General features: G+C 36.9%; 1 protein-coding gene across 4 annotated transcripts in view; it reads left to right on the forward strand.

The window, feature by feature from the left end:
• LOC109065532 (probable global transcription activator SNF2L2) overlaps positions 1 to 25,118 on the forward strand; it is a 46,723-nt gene that overhangs the window by 12,101 nt on the left and 9,504 nt on the right. For 3 of the 4 annotated variants that reach the window (XM_042756572.1, XM_042756571.1, XM_042756569.1), the window contains exons 10-28: positions 262 to 432; positions 628 to 678; positions 798 to 928; positions 1,528 to 1,585; positions 1,828 to 1,928; positions 5,918 to 6,065; positions 6,581 to 6,744; positions 7,371 to 7,437; positions 7,558 to 7,668; positions 8,710 to 8,952; positions 9,059 to 9,172; positions 10,170 to 10,277; positions 10,364 to 10,450; positions 15,033 to 15,079; positions 15,251 to 15,417; positions 15,578 to 15,741; positions 16,999 to 17,226; positions 19,729 to 19,806; positions 19,925 to 20,143. In XM_042756572.1, coding sequence (XP_042612506.1) covers positions 262 to 432; positions 628 to 678; positions 798 to 928; positions 1,528 to 1,585; positions 1,828 to 1,928; positions 5,918 to 6,065; positions 6,581 to 6,744; positions 7,371 to 7,437; positions 7,558 to 7,668; positions 8,710 to 8,952; positions 9,059 to 9,172; positions 10,170 to 10,277; positions 10,364 to 10,450; positions 15,033 to 15,079; positions 15,251 to 15,417; positions 15,578 to 15,741; positions 16,999 to 17,226; positions 19,729 to 19,806; positions 19,925 to 20,143 — 2,457 coding nt within the window. Of the gene's footprint in view, positions 1 to 261; positions 433 to 627; positions 679 to 797; positions 929 to 1,527; positions 1,586 to 1,827; positions 1,929 to 5,917; positions 6,066 to 6,580; positions 6,745 to 7,370; positions 7,439 to 7,557; positions 7,669 to 8,709; positions 8,953 to 9,058; positions 9,173 to 10,169; positions 10,278 to 10,363; positions 10,451 to 15,032; positions 15,080 to 15,250; positions 15,418 to 15,577; positions 15,742 to 16,998; positions 17,227 to 19,728; positions 19,807 to 19,924; positions 20,144 to 25,118 lie in introns of all 4 variants that reach the window. The other variant, XM_042756570.1, reaches the window with a different exon arrangement.

Genomic DNA, 25,118 nt, shown 5'->3' on the forward strand with positions numbered 1-25,118 from the left:
TCAATCAGTCTGAATCAAACCCAGAGTCATTAGACTGAATCATGACTTACTCACATGTGTCAGACCGTGAACCAGTATGGTGTACTTTTTAAATGAAATGTTTAAAAAGTTTCATTTTTAAATGTTAATTAAAAAAATAAAAATCTAGATGTATTTACTGACAAAAACATATGGAGGAGACAAAAACAGAATCCTTTCAAAGCTCTTAGAGAAGAGATGTTCCTTAAAGATTCTCACAGGCTCTCCATCTGTTTTCCCTAGGCTGAGGATGAAGAAGGTTACAGGAAGCTGATTGATCAAAAGAAGGACAAGCGTCTGGCCTACCTTCTCCAACAGACAGATGAATACGTGGCCAACCTGACTGAGCTTGTCTATGAGCACAAGGCTGCTCAGGCTGCCAAGGAGAAAAAGAGGAAGAGAAAGAAGAAAAAGGTGTGAGGCGACATGACTATGGAAACGAAACCACACACAAAAAAAAGTTTGATAGCAAACTATACATTTACTTTAGACATGCTCAATTTGGTTCAGTTGCTAACAATTTATCCCACTGTGGTTTGCATAAATCTCAGATTCAATCAGTGAAGTCTACAATCATCAAACACTCTTTCTTTCATGTTTAACCTTTAGAAGGAAGCTGGGGATTCTGAAGGTATGGGAGCCATCGGGCCTGATGGAGAGGTAAGTAAATTGCTATGAAAATGAAATCAGAAATGTGGATAACTGACCAATGTGTGTCCTTCTGGTAAACTCACTCTACTCTAACACAAGCTCTCGTTTATGTTTACTTATTCGTGCAGCTCATAGATGAGAACAGTCAGATGAGTGAGCTGCCAGTCAAAGTCATTCAGACAGAGACGGGGAAAGTGCTACAGGGGACAGATGCCCCGAAGTCCAGTCAGTTAGAGGCCTGGCTCGAGATGAACCCTGGGTAAGCTGTCCTTACATTGCATCCTCTGTGTGTCTGGTAATTGAAAACATTTCTGTGAAACTGTGGTGAGCCATGTGTTTACAGCAGTGAGTGATGAGAACTCAAATGCACTGAAGGAAAGGGATGCACTAAAATTTTGGTCACTTGAAAAAGATGCTATTCTGCTACTCGCCAAATAAAAAAATACAGGGACGTAAATATCATTTGAGTTGAAATTACTGAACCTGTATATCATCATAAAGCTTCTGCTTAGAAAAAAATATCAAATTACATACTACAAAACAACCTAACAAAAACACTGTTTAGCAAAAACATATTCACTACATTAATATTAATTGTACGTTTAAACACACACACACACACACACACACACATATATATATATATATCGACTGTATATATTAAAGTCTGCTTGAAATGAAAATGACCTGTCCGACAGAGACTACAGCTTTGTATCCTTTAAAATATCCTTTGTAGCATATTTTAATTTAACTGTAGGGGGAAAAGCTTTGATAACAAGCACCTTTTTAAGCTTGTGTTGTCAATAAATCCTTCTAAGGCTTCGAGTGTTTACTAGTGTATTATGCCCTTTAAAACAGATATGAAGTTGCTCCACGGTCAGACAGTGAAGAGAGTGGCTCGGAATTTGAAGAGGAGGTGAGTGTCCTCTTATTTCTGCTCATTAAGCATTGACAGCTCCTTGGTGTGTAGTGAGTCATGCATAAGTACACAAACTCACACACATCATTATCCTTTTCTCTGCATCCATAAAGCATCTCCCATAAGCCTTACAGTATATGCCATAGTAACTTTTTTTTTTTAATGTACGATCTTATATTGTGTAAGTCGAGCAATCACAGTGCATTAAATGAGCATAATTCTCTAATACTCTCTTTTAGGATGATGAAGAGGTGGTCTCCAGAGCTGAATCAGAAGAAAAGAAAGTCATTGATCCCAACAGTGATGAAGTATCTGAAACAGCAGCCAAGCACATCATAGAGTATGTTTCCTGTTCTTACTTCAAAGCAAAAAATGCCCTGTTGGGCTGGAGTGCAGGGAAAGTAAGACAGCATGATTTGGGTGTTGATAGCTGTTTTGTGTTCTTTTTTTTTTCTTACTTCTGTGAGCATCTGCCTCTGCTGGAGTTTGCACTTTGCTGGATAATATATGTTATATACAGTGGGGTACAAAAGACCACTTGTGAAAATGCTTCTATTTTGCAGTTTTATAGATTTTTATTTTCATTGCAAATTTTTATTATCAGTTTAACAATTTGAGCGAAACATGAAAATTCAGTATATATTTCAGTATTTGCTATGTCCCTCTTTTACTTTAAGCAGCACTTAGGCTGATGTCTTGATGGTCATGAATGGAGATGATTCAAAACAGGTTTATTATAGTTAACTAAAACGAAAACCATTAAAAAATAAAGTTTTCGTTTCTTGAAATATAATAAATAAAACAAACAAAAAAAAACTAATAATAATGACTACTAAAATTTTTACTGAAATTAACAAAAAAAAAAACAAATTCAAAATTATAACAAAAACTTGTGTATATATATTTTGTTTTGGGGGTGTACTAGAACATGCTCTCATACTAAGTTGTTCGAAAAACACATTATTTTTCACGTATGGCATGAACGGCTGGAATAGTTCCTGTATCAAATGAAGGCCCACCTTCTGAAATACGAAATACGCTGTGATTGGTTAGCTGGGCCAGTGTGTGCTGTGATTGGCTCCACTCGGTGCCTGGTCAGGAAATGTCATGCCCCTTACCATAGCCGCCTGCAAGCTTCAGTGTAAATATTGCTTCAAAATCAAATCGATCTGAGCGCGATTTAAACTCGGATGATTGTAACCACACTAGGTTCGTCTGCCTTGGGAAAGCTAGCGTGTATCCGACACAGTAATAACACTCATTGCCTTCTCTAGTGCAGCTCAACCAGGTTTCCTCCCATTCGTCGATATTTGTGATATCACAAATCCAAGAAAATATGTGCTGTAGTCATTAGGGATGTGTGCAACGACTAATTTGACTGTTGTTTAAACGGACGTTTTGAATTCGACTAGTCTAAAAGCAAGAAACCCCCAAATGATGATAAGGAAAAAAAACTTTGTGCGTGTGTGTATATAATAGCCTACATTTTAAATACTTATTCTATGAATCACATTGTCAGATCCCTCAATGAATTCCGCTAAAAATTGGTCACAATTATGCCATAGCCTACGCTTGCCTCGAGTTATCATCATTTAATTTTAGCCGGTCGTTAAAAAAAACGACACACACTCAGCATCAGCCAATGCTTATTTATTAAAATCAGCTGGGGAGATGCAGAACAATGGACAATCAATCAATAGCCTGACAGAATTCTTCATCTTCATATAACTAGCCAACATATTAAAACACAAGTCAAAAACAATAGGAAATTTGATCAAGGAATAGCATTAAAACGGCTTTTAAAAACATACTTCATCATGTAGGCTATATCATCTAAAAACAAAACGAACAAAAAGAAAGACAGGACCTGAGGCGATTAACAATTCCAGCACTTGATAAAACGCGCTCTGTGGAAACTGAAGTCGCGCACGCAGAGAGAACAAAAAGCAAGCCAACAGAATTTCAGAAAGCGCATGGACATCCCGCACCACCACCGAAGTGTCTTTCTTAGAGGAATAGATGGTGCGGACGGGATTGCAGTGAATGACGTGATTGACATTAGCTGGCATACGTGCCTGTATTGAATATGATTACGCATCGCTCCAGTAGAGTTCTTGTAAGACAATTTGACATAACACAGTTTACACAAAACTTCTCAGTTTCCTTCTAATTCGAAATAATCCCACACCTTGCTCGTCTTTCGCGTGGTCACGTTTGAGCTCGCCACAACTTACACAAAGAAAACTCGTGCGAGGTCTGAGGTAAAAATGTAGTTTATGCCCAGATACACTTTTAAAAATAATGTATTATTGTTTTAAAATATTTTATTTTAACTTATTTAAAATGTTTTAAATGTAAAAATGATAATTTAATAGTAAAATAAAATGATGGTAATTTGAATAATAGTAAGGTTTTTTTTTCTGTTGTGTAATCGACTATTGTTTTCAGTGTCGACTAGTAGGAGCTGTACCGTTTAGTCGACTAGACCCGCACATCCCTAGTAGTCATAGACTGTATAAGGTTGTAGTCCAAACGAGTCGTTCATTGTAGTTTTTGAAAAGTGATTTCTGTTAAATAAAATATCTCCTTTTGAATTGGACTTTGAACTTCGTAACTTTGCAGATCTTTTTATGCTCAAACAGCAACATTACAGACTAACTAAAGTTGAAAAAGTAAAAAAGCATAATAGGACCCCTTTAATCTCATAATTTGAATAAGCTGAAGTTTTCCTCTAAATACCCTCAATGGGCACTTCATCAGCTACACATTCACTCTTAGACCATGAAGTGATTGTGGGTGCCAGATGGGGTTATAGTGTCTCGGGAACTGCTGATCTCCTGGGACTTTCACACACAACAGTCTCTAGAGTTTCTAGAGAGTGGTGTAAAAAATAAAAAGCACCCAGTGAGTGGCCAGTTCAGTGGGTGAAAGTCCTTGTCAGTGAGAGAGGTCGGAGGAGAATGGGCAGACTGGTTCAAGCTGTCAGGAAGATGAAGGAACTGAAATAGCCACACATTACAACAGTGCTGTGCAGGAGAGAATGTCTGAATGCACAACACGTTCAGCCTTGAACTGAATGGGCTATAGCAGCAGAACAGCATGTCAAGTTTCACAACATAAATCCATAGATCCATTCTGCATTGTGTCAGTGGGTCAGGCTGATGGAAATGTCTTAATACAAACTGAGCTTGGTTTGAATGGCACAGTCGACTGTATTGCTGCCAGTCAGCACAGCCTCTGATCTCATAGTCTGCATGTATTTTCTGCTTTGTTTTAATGATTTCTGTAGAATCACAAGGCATGTGTCATTTCACGCTGGCTCAATGAACATGTCCACCAATTTTCAACAAAGGAGAGCCCCATTAATGGAGTTGTAGTTCATGTCAACATTTACAGTAATCTCTATTGATTGATTCCCGAAACCTGTTGAATCCTTGGTGTGAACAATTCAGTCCTACTCATTGACATTAATTAATTCAGCTGACACTGGAAATCCAGTGTTAAATTGCATTCTATGCATTTTATCAGCACGTGTGTTCTCTGAGCATTGAACCCATGACCTTGCATTCGTGCATTTGTAGCACCGTGCCGACCAGTGGATTTACAGTGGCCAGAGACTGTACATGTGTATTTCATATTTCTAAAGTGCTGTGCTTCCAGGTTTGATGTATTTATTTGACAAATTGGACAGACAAAACATTTTAGTGAAATGTGTGGTTTTACCTTACTTGTAGCAAGTATAATAGACAAAAATAAAATTGAGTATAAAATTGAGTTACATGACAGGAAAGAAACTTTTTTTTTTTTTTAGTACACCCAAAAATTAAAAATGTCATCTACTCACTCTTATGTCCTTTTTCACTCATTATATTTCCATTTATCTTCAGAACACAAATGCTGTTTTTAATATTATTTAATCATTTTTGTTGATCCCTTTAAAGTCCACACAACTTTTTATGCTTCAAATAGTTATGTAAGAGAAATCCATTTAAATCAAGAGGTTTAATCCATGTTTTGTGAAGAGACATGATTGCTATACGTGAACTATTATTTCTATATAATCAATGGTCAAATGCACATACATAGACCACATCAAATATGGTAAACATTAAGTGCTTTAGAACCAATCATTTTTGATGCATGAATATTTTTGTTACTTGAACTTTTAATGGATGGGCAAAAATTATGAGAGAATATTAAACATATCTTCAGTTTTTTAAGATGAACAAAAGTTTTTTGGGTTTAGAACAACATGAGGGTGAGTAAATGATGACAGACTTTTCATTTTTGGGTGAACTGTCCCTTTTAATTATGGACCCTGTGTTGCAGGTCTGCTAAACAGGATGTGGATGATGAGTACAGTGTTCAGGCGGGAGAGACCAGCTCCCAGTCTTACTATGGAGTGGCCCATGCGGTCATAGAGAGGGTGGAGAAACAGTCCACCCTACTGGTCAATGGGACCCTCAAACATTACCAGGTAAAGCAACAGTTAAACCAGACTCTGAATAGATCCCTACAAAGATGAATTATTCTCAGAATCCATCTTCTCTGAAGAGAGCTGTGTAGGTTTAAATTATATTTCAAGGGATTATACTCTAGAAATGGAAGAGGCTCCTGGAAAGAAATCACACAGATGGGAAATATCAAAAATTGAGTGGTTTGTATTGAATCTGTTATCCCCTTTGCACAGTAATGGATTTCAAAGTGAGAAAACAGGCCTCTTATCTTCTAATTTTCTTTTCTTCCCCACCTGATTGCTGAGGTGTTTTAAAGAAAACTTCAGGGAGACTGTTTATCCTTTGAAAGAACTAAGTGAGCACTAGGATTCATGCTTTGATTCCACTTGGCAGCTATGAAGCACCAATTGGGTCTTTTGTCCCATGTTGTTCGATGAACAGTTGTAGAATCTGTGTGTCATGTGTCTACTCGATTGTTTGTTCCTGATGATTGTATATGATATTTCCACTGTATAATGCAAGTCTTTTTGTTCAGATCCAGGGTCTGGAATGGATGGTGTCTTTGTACAACAACAACCTGAATGGTATTCTGGCCGATGAGATGGGACTGGGGAAGACCATTCAGACTATTGCACTTATCACTTATCTGATGGAATACAAGAGGCTCAACGGGCCGTACCTCATCATCGTACCGCTCTCGTAAGTCCAGCAAACAAGCTGTGAATAATGTGATAAGAGGTGTAATGAGGTGAGCTGCCTAAGAAGATTTGCAACGTAATGGCTTCATTAAGTAGCTAAACACTGTTACCCACAGTTCAGTTGACCTCTAATGACTGAAATTGCCATAATAGTTCATGAAAGTGATTCGTTATGTTGTGTTTTAGGGGGGACATAGGGCAGCACTATAGGACACTAAACAGTCGTCATATTGATCATGCATGGTTGCTTGGTTGGAGATTGAATTAAGTGGATTTTCTGATGGTAGAACATCTTGTAACACTATTTGTGTAGATGGGGGTGTCTTATTTTCTTACTAGCATGCATTTAGGCTGCTTTAGCACTGATGTCTCAGAGACGGAGATGTCACAAGCCACGGTGAAAATGGCCGTCAGCACTGTTTTAGCTTAAGTTATTGTGATTTATTTGTGCAAGTTCCAGGAAATGTCCTCAAACCACCTCACATCCATCATTAACTCTGCTCCATGATCACACCATCACATATCATTTAGAGATATGACCTTATTTTAGTGGTAAAAATTTATTCCATTTCAGTGGCTTCTAGTATAAAAAATGACAGTATTGATTTTCGTTCTTCTTTTTTACAGGACTTTGTCCAACTGGGTTTATGAGCTGGACAAGTGGGCACCAAGTATTGTGAAAATTGCCTACAAGGTAGCTATTGATTTTTATGATTACTATGTTTTGTTAATGTGGACGATATAATTTTATGATGAAATAAAGCATAAAAGTCATAAAATCAGAGGTAATAGCAGTTTTGTTTTAATTTGTCTAGGCACACCATCAATGCGGAGGTCTTTTGTGCCGCAGCTCCGCAGTGGGAAGTTTAATGTCCTTATAACCACCTACGAGTACATCATCAAAGACAAGCACATTCTCGCCAAGGTAAAAGACTCACGCTTACTTTTATGAATTTTCAGACTCTTTTATCTAAAGTAACTTACAGTGCACTCTAAATATAAACTTATGTTAAAAAATTTTGGGTTGGTAAGATATTTTAATGTTTTTGAAAAAAGTCTTTTTATAATGCAATTTATTCCTGTGATGGCAAAGCTGAGTTTTCAGCAGCCATTACTCCAGTCTTCAGTGTCACATGAAAACATTCTAATATGCTGATTAGCTGTTAGATTTCTTGTTTTCAAAGCATAAACTGTATAAAAAAACATGGACGTAATGTCCGTGATGTCACCAGTAGATTCCTGAAGAGCGTTTTTGAAGCTCAAAGTGGGCGGAGCGGGCCGTTGCCATCTTGGCAGCGCGTTACTGCGTGTCTCTCCCAGATGATTGAAAATGGTTAAAAAGGCGGGAGCTGGTTGCTGAAGCCACGCCCACCTAGCTCATTGACAGTGTCAGCAGCAGCAATCCATCTGTCACTCAAGTGACCACGCCCTTAATTATGTAGATCTTTAAGGCTAAATATAATTTAAACGGATGAGTTATAAAAAAAATTATCCTCTCCTCACAGTTGTCATGAAGGGCAAAATTAGCTATATAGACCAAAATCATTTTTTTGAACCAGGCTGTAAAGTTGGGCATTTTAACATGGGGAGTCATTTGCAGCCAGCCTCTAGTGGCCAGTTGATGACAGTTTAAGTCACCTCTTTGTTGGCCTCAGGAGAGAGAGCGGGAGTCCGTGATGCTTTTTCCAGGATCCTTTGATGACAAGAAAGTTCAAAAGAACAGCATTTATTTCAAATACAAATATTTTGTGCAGTTACTGTTCATTTTGATCAATTAAATGCTTGTTAAAAGTAATGTTAAAAGTATTAATTTATTTCGAAAAATAATCTTACTGACCCCAAACTTTTAAATAGTAGTGTACATTTTATGAATTAATTCATTCCCTGGGACTTAAGCCCATGACCTTAATGTGAAAAAAAATCTGATCCTTAATGCTTTAATTGTTGATTCCTTCATAATTCCCAGATTCGCTGGAAGTATATGATTGTGGATGAGGGCCACCGCATGAAGAACCATCACTGCAAGCTCACACAGGTGTTGAACACCCACTATGTCGCTCCCAGGAGGCTGTTACTCACTGGAACCCCTCTGCAGAACAAATTACCTGAGCTCTGGGCCCTGCTCAACTTCCTGTTGCCCACCATCTTCAAAAGCTGCAGCACCTTTGAGCAGTGGTTCAATGCTCCGTTTGCAATGACAGGAGAGAGGGTAGATTATTATATTTCACCCATGTAGATGTACCTGGCTATTTTACACGTTACACTGTAGCTTAATGAGGTTTCTCTCTGTTATGGATTGCATTGATGTTTGTTAGGTGGATCTAAATGAAGAGGAGACCATCCTTATCATTCGTCGTTTGCATAAGGTGTTACGTCCCTTCCTTCTGCGCAGACTGAAGAAAGAGGTGGAGTCTCAGTTACCTGAGAAGGTAAGTAGCCACTCTGTCACTTTCTTAACCCTTAAATACATACATCGATTCTTTAGCGACCTGGGATGTTATTCACTACCCTCTCCCTCCTTCATTTTTTAAAGTTATACATCAACTTTCTTAGTATTCCTCAAGCTATTCATTATAAACAATATAAAAAAAAAAAAAAAAAGAATAAAATGTAAAATGTCTGTTTTCTGTTGTACTTTTTGTAAAAATTGTATAGGGTCGCTAGCGAATCAAGGTATGTAGTAGTGTAAGTATATTTTTCCTGAGCAGCAATAATTAAATATCTGATGGCTCAATAAATGAAATTCAGCTTTATTCGTCAAGGTGGCATTGTTTGATAGACAATGATGAAGTGATGTTTCACTCATAATTACTGCAGGCATAAAACAAAAGAATATCATCAGCAACAACTGAACTGACTTGACTGGCTTTACTGCAGAGCAATTACTGTACACAATGAAAAATAAGTGTTTTTGTCGTTTGATGGTGAATGTAGTGAATAAGCTGCCAGCGATCAAAATATGGATTTTGAAGTCCCTGAAAATGATAATTTTGAGAATATGGTTAAGATCGTGAATATGAGCCAGATGCTGAATGTACTGGGGAAGTGCGCTCTGGCGGTGACAGTCAGGGCCGGTGTTGGGCCGAATTCTGCACCCCTGCCTGATTATGCACCCCCTAGTACTATTAGGTTTAGGGTTGGTTTAGGGAAGGGGTTAGGATTAGGAGTGGGGTTAGGATTAGGAAATAAGGTAGCAATTTCAATGAGGGGGTGCATAATCTGACAGGGGTTCAGAATTCGGCACAACAACGGTGATGGTAAAATCATCTGCTCAAATTGAACCCTTCTAAGCTTCAGGTAACCAGATATGCTTTAATTTATTCTTTTGTAAGTGTTATTAAAATGTCAGGAGAAATGTATGCCTTCAAAGAAAAGAATGAATGAAGCCTTTATGTCATGTGATGGATTGTCTCTTATTTGTCACAGGTTGAGTATGTCATCAAATGTGACATGTCAGCCATCCAGAAGGTTCTGTACAGGCACATGCAGGGCAAAGGCATCCTGCTTACTGACGGCTCGGAGAAAGACAAGAAGGTATAAAGAAAAGCTGTTTACTCACTTTTACACTGCTGTGTGGATCAGAGCAGAGCTTCAATAATTTATACCTTTTTTTTCCACAGGGTAAAGGGGGAGCCAAGACCTTAATGAACACCATAATGCAGCTGAAGAAGATCTGTAACCATCCCTACATGTTCCAGCACATTGAGGTATTGCACCAGTGTCTCAGTACACTGAAATGCACATCAGGGCATTTCTAATACATGAGTTAAAATGTACTATGTCCACATTAATCCGGATGGATTTTTTGTTTGGCGTTAATTATCCATACTGAGTTTTGTCCAGCAAAAGTTGAACGTTTTTTTAAGTGGATGTTTTTAAAACCGCCATTTTCGCATTCTATTGTGAACTGTAAAAATGGAAGTATTTGAAAATTATGACGCATATTGTTCTGATATACAGTGCACAGCATAAATGAGTATACCCCATCTAAAATGTAACAAATTCAGAAATTACTCTTTACTTAGAAGACATGTTAGGGTTCTTTGGAGATATAATGTTCCAACAAGCCTGCTTGATCAATTACCAAAGAAGAATGCCAAAATTCAGGGCTCCAAACTGCGACTAAAACAGTCGCATTTGCGACCATAAATATTAATTTGCGAGTGACGTTTTTGCTGAGGTCGCCACTGGTGACTACCCGCCGAAAGCTCCTCAGGATTTAACCGCTAAAAAAAGTTTTCTCAGGCGGATGATTTGCTTCATTCTAGCAGCACCCCGTCTGTGATAAAATGAACTCGGGCCGAAGGTCAATACACACAACTACACCGAGTGTGGACCTGCCGCTTGTACAACAGCTTTCAGCCGAGATCGGCTCAGAGGGAAAAAGCCGTCTGTCAGCCAGAAGTGTTTTGTAGAGTCGGCGCGGCTCTGGCCCATTATCTTCTCATAGATGCCGAGACTGAACCGACAGAGACACATTTCAGCCAGAATCAGCCCGAGTGTTATTGCTATCTGGGTATATATTTACATGTTATAACTTAAAAATTTGAATGTAATGCCTTTTTTCCTAATTGTTTTGCGATCAAATCTTTGTTATGTTCATGTATTAAACTGAGACGATGCGCATCAATGTTTTAGTGGAAAAAGAGAGTTTCAGACAGTCCTCATCTCTGCCGCACATCAGTGCTGACGCACACAGTCTGATAAACGCAGCTCTGCTGTGCAGCGAGAGAGAAATGACGGAGACGGAAGAAGGGAAAGTGCCGAAAATACAGCGTCTATTTCGTGCACAGCTTGAACAAACTAGAACAGGTAAAGCTGTCAGCTGTGTGGATATTGGCGATATCGTTAACAGTTCTCGTTTATAATAATTACGAATATGGCTTCTTCTAAACAAGATCCTGGTCTGTGTTCTTTTAATGCGTGAACTTCATTATTTGAAGTGCAACTGCCGTCCAGTAATCGCAAAAAGCTCTGTGCTTTGTAACTTTTTAATAAAAAGTACCAGCTTTAAAATTATTCCGAATTCATAACGAAATTCAAACAATACAGTTTTGGCGCTCCTTAATGTGGCAGGCGCGGTCGCTTTAGCGCCTCAGTTCAAGGGCAAGTGAACCCATTTAATCTTTCTCTTTACTAATATAGTACATAGTGAACATGAATTAACATCAAAAGGTAGGCTATTTTATAAGAGATCCTACAGTACAACTTACTGAAATGTCTCATGTAGGAGGAGCCCAAGCTACACTCAGCGGCCAAGTGATGCTTATGCTCCATGATACTGGTACAGATTCTGTGTAATGAACAATTCTTTGTGACTGTAGATTTCAAGCTGGAAATAGGGCTGGGTACCGAGTTTGATACTTTTTAGGTACCGACCGAATTGCCTCGATACTATCGAGTATCGAAAAATGATGCTCAGTTCCAGATTTCGATACCTAAGAAGTTAACTCGTCAACGTCAGTGCTCAAACAAGTACATATGAAATGCACAACAACACACATAAAGTCACTCACACACACACAAACTCTACACACACGAGACGCGCGGAACTCTCCGCGCACATACCATAGACTGTATAAAAACAGGCACATACTCATATGAGGCGCACGCACACACGCACAAACTCTCCACGCGCATACTTATATGAGACGTGAGCACACACACACAGAACCTCCAGGCTCGATGCCAACAGCGCGCGATGCAGTATTTGCGGTAAAATAATTGCTGCAAAGACCGGTACCACGACAAATTTTTTTTCAGTAAGGATGCATTAAAGTTATCAAAGGTGACATTAAAACGTGTAATGTTACAAAATATTTCGTTTTTAAAAAAATGCTGTTCTTTAGAATTTTTTATTCATCAAAGAATCATGAAAAAAATGTATCATAGCTTTGGTGAGCATGAGCGCTTTATAAAACATTTTTTGTTCCTTTGTGCACTGGCTAAGGAGCATGAGTCAAACTGAAAAAATAAAACCAAAGTTTTTCTGAGGTAATGTGTTTCATAAAATTGGTATCGAAAAAAGTATCGTTAGGAACCGGTATCGAAACTGAGGTATCGAAATTGGCACCGGATCGAAAGATTTTGAACAATACCCAGCCCTAGCTGGAAAAGACATTTAGTTCCCACTTTAAGTGAACCTTAGTTTCCAGGTTATCTACAAGATGGATTAAAATGCTGATAAAGTCAAGAAAAGATGAGACATAAACACAACAGTATGATTGAAATGTTAAAATGTAAATAAATAAATAATAATAATCGTAAAATAAATAAAACACGTTTATTCTGTGGCACCTAAAAAAAGTTATTTGGCTCCTAAGTTTTTTTCTTATAGGAGCCAATGGCTCCTTACTCGATTTTTTTGTTTGGAGCCCTGAAAATTATTCAGCAAAATAAGATTTTCTTATCAAAGTGATACAGTTTTGTGTTGCAAAATGAGTACACCCTCCTGTAAGTTACTAAATAAAACTTAAAAAAAAAAAAAAAAAAAGTGTATCGGTTTAAGGCTATTTTTGATCAACATGTAAGTATATTGAACCAAAACTTTTAAAGACAAGTAATTTCCCAGTAATTAAAAGTGTTATATAGCCCACTGAATCATACTCAGACTTAATGCTGGCAGCAGTGGAAGTACTTGGGTGAGAACTGCCAGGTGACTTATTTCTTACCATAAAAGAGGACAATGGTACAAGAGGAATACCAAATTATTGTTTTAATTGTGAAAATATAGCAGAAGTAGCACCAACATTCAAAAACAATGGACTTGTGATAAGGCTCCTGAAATAATCAGGTCTTCACTTTAAGTTTTTATTTAGTGATAAGTGAATTTTTGCTAGAAAAAGAGCAGGAGAAATAACTTGCAAGTGTCTCAGAGCTGGCAAAAGTTATGAAAAGAGTGACACTTTATCTCACAGAGTATGACGCAGCTTGCAGAAGTGACATGCGTGGTTGTTGTCACCACTAGAATTATCAAAATAAACTCATTTAACCTCTTCCAAGGCCCATATTTACAAAATAGAGAATTCTGGGAATGCATACTCTGGTCTCAAGAGACCAAGTCAATCATTTTGGATCCAAAAGCATCCAAAATGTTCTGGTGTTGCTAGAGGAGGAGTACAGTGAGAAGCGCTTGGTACCCACAGTGATGTTCAGTGGTAGTAAAGCTTTTATATAGGGATGAATGAGTGCTGAAGGTGTGAGGGAGTTGTGCTTTGTCAGTGCTGGCATGAATACACACACTACTGATGCTACCCTCTCCTCATTTCCTGCATTATTTCAGCATGACAATGAAGATATTCATTCTCCCAAGGTGAAAATCCTTCAGTGGACATGCATTTCACTCAATCTTAACACTCTTGAGCAGCTGTGGGGTATTTTGTAGAGATGAGCTGAGCAAAACTCCCCATTAAAGACCGAAAATATTGGCATATATTTTGTTGTTTTTATTAAGTATATGTCTAATATGTTAAAATTTTGCCATCTTTCGGTGAATTATATTAGTGATCATTAAGAAAATACATCTTTTATATTTATTCAGAGGAGGTGTACTCATTTATGCTGTGCACTGTACGTAATAAGGTTGTATCAGCATTCATGTGCCACTTTTGTAGTGTTGCTAAAGATAAATGTTACTTTCTACAATATTCATATTCCTGTAAAGATGATAGAATATTTTCTAGCAATTATGTTTTTAGCATTTTAGATGACTGACAGTTTTGTGTGAGACCTGGACGCACCAGTGAGTGGTGGGATATTTGGTAATAAAATGGTTGTGCCAGGAGAATAGCGTGAGAACTTTATTATGTCTGGTCTCTTGGTATAATCTCATTGAGACATTTTCTGAACTTGCAGCAATGTGATTTAAGCGTTTTTAGACGTGTCAGTGAGGATGAGCAACTTTTGGAAAACGTTCAAAAACACAAGTGTGGACAGAGAGCCCTTCGAAATGAAAACGCTGTTGTCAGATATAGCCAGATTAATGTAGACGTGGCCATAAAGGTTCACCCAGAAATGAAATTTCTGTCATTATACATCTATGATTCTAAGGAACACATAAGAAGATATTTTAAAGCATCCAAAAAACATTGGACCTCACTGATTTTATATGTATGGATATTTTTTTTGTATGAAACCATCTTCTTTAAGACCTAAAACTACTCCATAGCTATGGAGTTGGTCCTTAAAACATTTGTCAACAATCAAAATAAAGCAATTAACAGTACCATGGTATATTTCTACTTGTATGGCATCAACTGTACTGAACTTGCCTATTTTGTATCTATTCAGGAATCTTTTGCTGAGCACTTGGGATATCCAAATGGCATTATCAACGGGTGGGTACGGATCAAATTGAGTGTTACATAACCTTAAGAGTTACCATGATATGTCAAATATGGATCATTAAACACACCGCAAGGCCCCTGCACTAGATGACCCAGACAGTTGAGGTGCACCATGATGAAGGTGTTGACCTTTTAGTAATGCTTTGTTTCTTGTCCACCTAGCCCTGACCTGTACCGTGCCTCTGGCAAGTTTGAATTATTGGACCGCATCCTGCCCAAGCTGAAAGCCACCAATCACAGAGTACTTCTGTTCTGTCAGATGACCACCCTCATGACCATCATGGAGGATTATTTTGCCTACCGTAACTTCCTCTATCTGCGTCTGGATGGTCAGTAATCAACGCATACCTTCTTTAATGTTTTCCTGTCCTTTAGGACCTCAGTTCTGGGGATTTCCAATTGATAGCCCACCACTTTTTGTATGAGTGTGATCCCACTTATAGACAGCCCTTTCTTTAACACATGTTTGTTGCTGGTTGTGACCTCCAGGATCTACGAAGTCTGAGGATCGTGCAATGCTTTTAAAGAAATTCAATGAAGAAGGCTCACAGTATTTCATCTTCCTGCTGAGCACCAGGGCAGGAGGTCTGGGCCTCAACTTGCAAGCTGCAGACACCGTTGTGATCTTTGACAGCGACTGGAACCCCCACCAGGTTTGTGTGAATCACTGCTGTGACTAGAGAGGAACTGGACAGTCGTATGGCTTGTTAAAAGTTCGGCAGTGATCTGTCATCTCTAGATCAGACTTCTTCTTATAGTACACGTGATACACCTTGTTTGAGGTAAAAGGAAAAACATAAAATACTATTCAAAAAGTTGGCGTTAGTAAGATTTTTTTGGAAAGAAATGAATTCTTCAAATTCAGGAAGGATGATTTATGAAAATTGAGAAAAAAAATAATGCTGATAATTAAAGGTTGACCAGGTTGAGCTGCACTAGAGAAGGCAACGAGTGTTATCACTGTGCCGGAGACACGCTAGCTTTCCCAAGGCAGACGAACCTAGAGTGGTTACAGTCATCCGGGTTTAAATCGTGCTCAGATTGATTTGATTTTGAAGCAATATTTACACTGAAGTTCACAGCAGATGGCTATCTGGTAAGGGGCATGACATTTCCTGACCAGGCACCAAAGAATTCTGAAACAAAATGTTAATTTATTTTATTTTAAAGTCTATTTTAAGGTAAATTAATTTTTAAAGTATATTTAAAAGAAAAACAGTTATTTAAAAGTGTAATAATATTTCACAATATTGTAGTTTTTGCTAAATTTTTAATCAAATAAATGGAGCCTTAGTGGTGAGTATGAGACTTCTTTCAAAATCATTTTGAAAATCATACCGACCCCTAACATTTAAACAGTAGTGTGTTTTTCTAAATTTCTTCATTTAAATTTCTACTTTTTTTAATGATTCTGGATGTGGGGCCTTTTTTTTTTTTTCAAAAGTACAGATATTACATGTATTCTCTCAGTTAATATGAGTCAATATATATATATAAAAAAACATATTCTAAAAACAAAGCTACAGTACATGCAAAATGATAAGCAAAAGGCTGTTTAAAATAGTTTTGAAGTATAGCATCTAACACCACAACAGTTTTTCCAACTAGCTACGGACAAGTATAGATTTTGAAGTAAAGTTTGAAATGTATGAATTTTTTGGTTCATTTATTCATTTAATATATTTTCAGTTGTAGGGAGGTGGTGTTGGATGGTTGGATGTATTGTATTTTATGAAGTTTGAACCTTTTTCCCACGCATTTTCAGCAGAAATTGCTAAAATTACTCCTCCGTCTGCCTTTATATAAAGCACAACACACTTTGAACAAGTCAGAAAGAGTGCACTATGCCTTCTCTTAATAGCATTCTCTCACTTTTGTTAATCACACACAACTCTGGTTTCAATCACCAGGACTTGCAGGCCCAGGATCGAGCCCATCGTATCGGCCAGCAGAACGAAGTACGCGTATTGCGTCTGTGCACTGTTAACAGTGTGGAGGAGAAGATTTTAGCGGCTGCCAAGTATAAACTGAACGTTGATCAGAAAGTCATTCAGGCAGGCATGTTTGATCAGAAGTCCTCCAGCCATGAGCGCAGAGCCTTCCTGCAGGCTATTCTGGAGCACGAGGAACAGAATGAGGTGAGTCACTTTAAAGGGGTCACATATGACGTTGCTAAAAAAGAACATTATTTTGTGTATTTGTTGTAATGAAATGTGTTTATGCGGATTAAGGTTCAAAAAACACATTATTTTCCACATATTGTACTTTATTGTTTTTCCTCCGCCTTTCTGAAACGTGTTGATTTTTACAAAGCTCATCGTTCTGAAAAGCGAGGTGTGCTCTGATTGGCCAGCTATCCAGTGTGTTGTGAGTAGCCGAATTCCTCAAGTGTGTGACAGAAATGTCACGTCCCTTAACATGCTGTGACAAGACAAAAACAATAAAACCCATTACAAATGAAGCATTTGTTGCGTTCCAGTGGGGACATAATTACTGATTATAATGACTTATACCGTGTTTTTACGTGTTGCATTGTGCAGCATAAACATAAAACCATGTCTGCATTTGTGATCGGAGAAACAATAAACAACAAGCACTACACTACGCTGCACTACACTACACTGTTCGTTTCAAAATGTCTTTTATGCTCCACCAAAAAAGAAAGTCATTCAGGTTTGGATTGAAATGAGGGATAGTAATGATGACAGAATTTAAATTTTTGGGTGAACTGTCCCATTTTATATTAAATGTTTACAGTTAAATAACAGATATTTTACTCCATAAATCTTGAGTAGTATGTAATCATATCCATTTATATTTGATGCAAGGTGTCTCCAAATCCTTTAAAAGTATTAAAACTGTGTATCTTATGTAACAGTTCAGAGTTAACTTAATGTAAAATTAAGGCTATAATTAGCATCAAAATATCTCAAGTCCATGTTTCAAAGATCTTAAAATGCAATTGAACCAACAAAGCCATGATGATTTAGTTTTGATTTTTGTTCATTTTTTTTTTTTTTTTTTAAATCATAAAATCATGTCACTGTCTTACACTTAGAGCATCTAGAGCACTTCAGACAGTGTTTCAGAGTGGCTCAGTTCACAGGACATGCCTCTCCATCTCAGCTTTGCTGTGAGTTTGAGGTGCTTAAAAACCACAGTTAGAACACAGCACTCACCAAATTCACTTTGTTATTATGATAGAATAATCTCAAACATTTTTGTGGGCAGAGATTTACAACATGATTTGTAAGGAGTGAATTTATTCTGCATGACCATATTCTACAACCCTAATCCTACACAATACATAAACTGAACAACTACCTTAATAACTAGTAATAAGCAGCAAATTAGGAGTTTATTGAGGCAAACGTCGTAGTTAATGGTTTATTAATAACGAGAATTGGACCTTAAAATAAAGTTTGACTGGAGTCAGATAAATATATATTTCTCTTGTTATATTACTATTTGTATTCACAAATAAAAATTTTATTATTATAGATTTTCAGTGCAGTATTAATGTTACAAAATAGTTTTTAATACATATTTTTATATGTTAAATTCCAGACAAATATAAACAAAACAAATACAGTTGCGAAGGTGTTTATAATACAGCTGCTGAGGGAGTAATGATAAATTTGACATCACTGTTTCTTCTGATCGCCATAATCCTTATGCCTATGAAGAGTTCAGATACAAAAGCCTTTAAGTGCCATTTGAACTTTTCATTTAAAATTTGCATTTTTATCAGGCTCCTATGTTAGTTTCAATAATTTTGCTTTAATGGTAATGTATAGATCCTTTCCTATGCCATTAAAGTGAAATAACTGAACATAATTATAGGAGCCTGATAAAAATGCTCATTTTAGATGAAAAATTTCAGACAGCACTTACAGGCTCTTGCATCTGAACTCTTCATGTGTATGTGTAGTATATATATATATATATATATATATATATATATATATATATATATATATATATATATATATATATATATATATATATATACTTTTTATTCTCTGTTGGAAAGCTGTGGAAAGGGAATATTGAATTTTTCAACAATTTTTCTCCTTTTACTGGTAATGCAAAAAAAATAAAAAATACTTGATATAGTGTCCTATATACCATTGTTATATATCAGCATTGGTACACAATTGCAAAGAATAAAATTGCAAAGAATAAAATGGTGATTTGTCAATGAATTGATTTTCTTTGCTCAACTCATCATTCATTGTCTGTCTTGTTATAATGTCACTGCAGTTTGTTCAACAAATTTCAATTTATCGCTGACAGAAATTATGCTTTGACCCATAAGAGAATGCAATTCAGCTGAGACCAATGTCTGTTTTTCTATTGATTTTGAGTGTGACAAAGGCTAAGGGAAAGGCATGCAATTTTGGGAGACTAGCCAGAGTGCTGTAAAATTGAGCTGAATTACTTAAGGAACAGAACAAAGCATTTCTTAGGTGTCATGTTGTGCCTGTTCTGGCACAATTATGATTTGAACAAGCAAAATTGTCTAAGGCACCCATGCAGGGTTAATTTAAAATCCACTTTGCCAGATATGAAAATGCTATTTACTCGCAAAATAAATGTGTCCTAATTGTGTTTGTTGGCATGTGTGTGTGTGGTACCAGGAGGAAGATGAAGTTCCAGATGATGAAACTCTCAATCAAATGATTGCTCGAAATGAGGACGAATTTGAGTTTTTCATGGTAAGGCTGAAATTACACAAAATGTGTTACTTGCACAGATAGTCTCTTGTATGGTGATTCACAGTAATTGTGTAGCAATTACTTTCAACTTTACATAATCCATTAATGGCACTTTTAGCGCATGGATTTAGACCGTCGTCGAGAGGATGCACGCAACCCTAAGCGTAAACCTCGGCTAATGGAGGAGGATGAGTTGCCATCATGGATCCTGAAGGATGATGCTGAGGTGGAGCGGCTTACCTGCGAAGAGGAGGAGGAAAAGATTTTCGGCCGTGGATCCCGTCATCGCAGAGATGTCGACTACAGCGACGCATTGACAGAAAAGCAGTGGCTGAGGGTATGCTGTTTGCGTTATATTTAGTTCATTATAATTTAGTCCATGACAAACATGTAGAATGACACATGGCATAAACATAATACCATCCACGTGTTGAGAGCTCTTGTTACCGTAGCAACAGGTAGTCTTCCTCTCTTTCTAATGGTCTTTTTTTATGCTGAATGAAGTTGCACAGTGATGACTCATTATGAATATTTCCAAATTGTCATATTCAATTTGTCAAGTTACTTCACTTCAGGTTTAGTGCTGATCAGTGTTGTTGTAGTTTTATTTTTATACTATAATAGTGTCCATTAATATTTTAAATTAGCTTTTGCTTTTTTTTGTTGTTGTTTTAATTTGTATATTTTTCTTTTCTGCTTTTGAGTTTTAGTATATCATTTCAGTGATTCAACTTGTTGAATTCTGTTAGTTGCCAAAACAACATTTCTCATTTTCATTTAATATTTATATAAATGTATTTCAGGTATTGAATACAATTTTTAATACTTTTAGTTATCACTAGTACTGATAGAACTTCATAAACATTAAAGATGAAAAGTACTAACTTGATCTCAAGAAGCCATAATTCAAGAAGTGTTCACAATGATTATACAATTGAAGAGCCATTAGTATCTTAAAGTGAGTGTCATAAGCAGGGCTATGCAACATTTACATTGTCATTTCCATAAACTACAGAAAGCTCAGCTGATTTCTGCAGGACTGGAACAGCCATAATTTATAAAAATCTGAAAATCCCCTTTTCCTTGCATATTAATTTATTAAATATTTTGATTCATTTGATAACACTATCAGTTACCAATAAGAGTGTAGTGATCTTCTGCCTGGGCCTAGATATGTATGATATATATAAGGTTTGAGAACCAGATGTTGTTATAGCAGTGATCAGTTTGAGGTGGGGTGTCCAAGTCACTGGCTTCATTGTATAATTTGATCATTTGAATATGAATCCAGTTTCAGTTTCAGTTTACAGGTCTGTAAGAATCAGAGCAGAGTCAGTATGTGCTGACTGAGGTTACAGCTTCAGTCACAGTGTGGAGAGAATCATGGAGCGACCGGTTACAACACTTGATCATTAAAATTAAATTCTTGGAGGTTTGATATCACTAGAGATACAAAAAAGAACTAATCAACAACACAAAAGAACTAATCAAATCAAATCTCAAAAAAAGAAAAACAACTTCACTCAAGTTTTGAAAAATTAACAAGTACATCTTATGAAACAAAACATTTCACTACTTATAATGATTGACCATCACATAACAGCATTACACACGTTTCCTCTGCTAGTTTTTAATGATCTGTCATCTTGTTAGATTCTGTAAATAAAGTATTAAGTGGTTTGGGAATTAGTTGAAATGTTATTCCACAGCATATCCTCACCACAAATTGATTGATAAGATGACAACAACACAGCAGCCGAGACAAATACTGATCTCTTCTCTGTGTGACAATTCAACTCGATCAATTAACCCAGATGCATTACACTGAATCCCCCAAATCCAAATAGCTCATTTTCTAATTCTCCATCCAGACACAAATTTATTGTCCTCTTCTCTAAAAAGCTTTTTCCTCTTTCATTTTCTTACATAAACCGGTCTCGGCACAGTCCTCCTAAACAATTTCAAAGCTTCCCAGTGGATTGTGCCGGTCTATAATGAGTGCCGAAACTGTTTCCATAGGGCATCGCGGTTGTTCTTTGGTAAGGGTCCGTCTGCTGCAGGGTTTGGCTGGAAGGTAACAACAGCAAAACTGTATTTGAGCACAGAGGCTGAAGGTGTAAAGCAGCAAGGGAGGTAATTATATTTGGAGCCAGTTCCTGGTAAACAGAGCCACTGAGGAGTAAAAGTGTACTGAAAGAGGAAGGAAGTTTGACACACGGAATCAGGTCTTTCAGAGCAACAGTATGGGGTCTGTGAGTTTTTATGAGGTGGAAAAAGACCACTTTTTAATCTGATTAAAGCTATCTGACCCACCTTGCTTTTATTGTGGCTTGACAGGCGATTTGGACCTTGAAAGTAATCTTATTTAGCGCATCATTGTTTATTTATTTATTTATTTATTTTGCTGTTTTAGTAAAAGGTACCATGAAAGTATGAATAAGTGTTTACTGTTTGATAGTCTCCACACACCTAAAATGGTTTCTTTTGTAACTTATGCTTGTAGTCATTCTCCAAATTGCTTTTACACAGGAAATTATGACAGAGCATCTCCTCATGGACACAGCTCAATGGCTCAACAAATTGATTTTGACGCTTGACTGCACAGAGTTTTACAAACAGTCAGCTGTGTTGGGGAAATGAAGTCTGTTGTGAGGTGTGAGAGAATACGCGTCAGTCTAGGGGAAATAAATACTCCGGCCATTTTCCGTCTGCCTTCAACCTAAAATCTGTTTTTGCGTTGTGCAATATAACGTCTAAATGGGGTTAAATTATGTGTGTGTGTTTCAAGAGAGAGGTTAGTCTCCCATGGTGCTTCAGCCTCTGAAGAGAGATCATTCACACTGACGGCCAAGTCATTCGTTTTCAGTGTGAATTGGCCACTTGAGGTGAGATTAAGATGACTTGTGGGCATCTCTAGTGACTCAAAAATATAACTTTATGATAATAAACACTGTGGCGCAACTGCTAATGGGAATAAACAAATTGGAGCTCATGTAATCCTTCTCCCGAGGGACACTGTAACCAAGTGTGGGCAAGTCAGAGGAGAAGTGCATGTTACTTCAGGCGATTTCACTGTTCTTTATGTCTTTTTCTTGCCCACATACAGGGATAAAATGAAAAGGGATGCATTAAAAAAAAAAACACTTTAGAAACTATAGTGAGTTTGATGTGTTGCATTACACAATATTCAGCTTCATATACAGTATATAAAAACTTTCCTGTCTAAAATGTCAATTTTTAGCAGCAAGATTTGGAACAGTTCAGTTCAAAGTGGTCATGAAAACATGAATAATAATAATTCATTACATTTATATAGCGCTTTTCTGCCTTTTCTAAGCACTCAAAGTGCTCTACATTGTGAGGGGGTATCTCCTTGTCCACCACCAGATAGACAGCACATCACAGCACATGAGATAGATGATTGTACTTCCAGAACAGCAACCATTTGATAATCCAAGGAAAAAAAAAGAGATGAGATCCATGTAAACAGCACAAGGCCTGGTGGACCCTTTTTATTAGTTACAAATGAGTCGCATCATATGGCTCCACCTGGAAATCAGTGTCTGTCCCCAACCTCCTGTGACTTATACCTAATTTGACGTTTTTTTTTAAAAGATTAATACTTTATTGTACTTTTATTTATTTTTATCTAATTTTATTTTTTAATTTAAAATTTTTATATTTTAGTTTTATTTTTCAACAAAATGTATCATAGTTTCAAAAATATTAAGCAGCACAATTGTTTGAAATATTGGTAATAATAAGAAATGTTTCTTGAGCACTAAATCAGTATATCTAAATGATTTCTGAATTATCATGTGAAGGATCATGTTTTTAAGTAATGGCTGCTGAAATATGAACATTTATAAATTACATTAAATTGTGATGCTATTTCACAATAATATGGGTTTACCTTATTTTTGATCAAATGTATGTTTATTTCTCTGTATTGTTTTGATAACCCATAGATCATAGCCACACAGTGGATGACATTGAAGTCTGCACCCCTAATCACATGACGTGAAGAGCACGCTTTCTTTCACAGCTGCTGCTGAGCTCTTTTTTCCCTCAGATTAGTTTGGTACCCACAGGTGCGACCTCACCATGACAACGGTTGAGGTGATGGAAGAGAGGTTATCCATTATTGGCTCAGCGTTACTAAAACCCAGCCAGAGGCATCCCTACAGACAGCCAGTGTTTGAACCCAGGATCTCAGCCATGGGATGCATCATTTGAGTGCTCTGGACACAGCGTTTAAAAGTATGATGCGTACCCCCTGCGCTGACCTGATGGATAATGCACAAAATTGATGTGGTGCTAAAAACCATACAAATTTTTTTCTTTTCTTTTTGATCACATAAACAAACGTGAACAGCATAAATTTCTGTACACTTCCACTCAAATGTTTGACGGAAGTTTTTTTTAATGTTTAAATAATATCAGTAATATTATAAAATATTATTACAATTTAAAATAACTGTTTTCTATATTAATATATTACAAAATGTTTAATATATTACAAAATGTATCCCTTTGATGGCAATGCTGGATTTTCGGCATCATTACTTCAGTCTTCAGTGTCACATGATCCTTCAGAAATCATTCGGATATACTGATTTAGTGCTCAAGAAACATTTCTTATCATTATAAATGTTGAAAACGTTTTTATTTTTTTTAATATTTTGGAAACCACAATAGATTTTTTTCATGTTTCTATGAATAGAAAGTTTAAAAAGGAGACATTGGATGAAATGTTCACTTTTTTTTGCATTTCTGCCATGCTTGCCAGCTCAGAAAAGCTGAAAAGAAAAGATGCAGCCAGTTTGCCATGAGCTGTCCGAGTCTGAAACTGTCATCCAGCGAGCGGTTTCAATCTGCAGCCTGTTTTTATGTAGATAGCTAGCTAAGCTATTTGAATAAGACTACCTCTGAGCTATATACAGATATATTCACGTGTCTTGTGTTGACACACCCCACAGAAGAGATTGTCGCTGTTTTTGACAAGATTAAAAGGGTGTTGTTTTACATGACAGTTGAGGAATATTATCCAAAGTATGTTACAGACATTTCATGAACACCATAAAGCATCATACCAACTTGTGGAAAGTGATCATCCGATGTCCCCTTTAATATAACCACTTGAAAGTGGATGAAGGCATATGTTTCTTAAAACAGGACATTAACTTTATGAATTTGCTTGCGATGACAAATACAAACTCCAGATTAATTTAGTTATTGACTTAATTTGGAATTCATCCAAAACATGCTCTTTTGGGTAGGATATAGGGCTGGGCCCTCTTTCATAACATCTT

This window comes from Cyprinus carpio, chromosome A5, assembly GCF_018340385.1.
Source record: "Cyprinus carpio isolate SPL01 chromosome A5, ASM1834038v1, whole genome shotgun sequence".
NCBI lineage: Eukaryota > Metazoa > Chordata > Actinopteri > Cypriniformes > Cyprinidae > Cyprinus > Cyprinus carpio.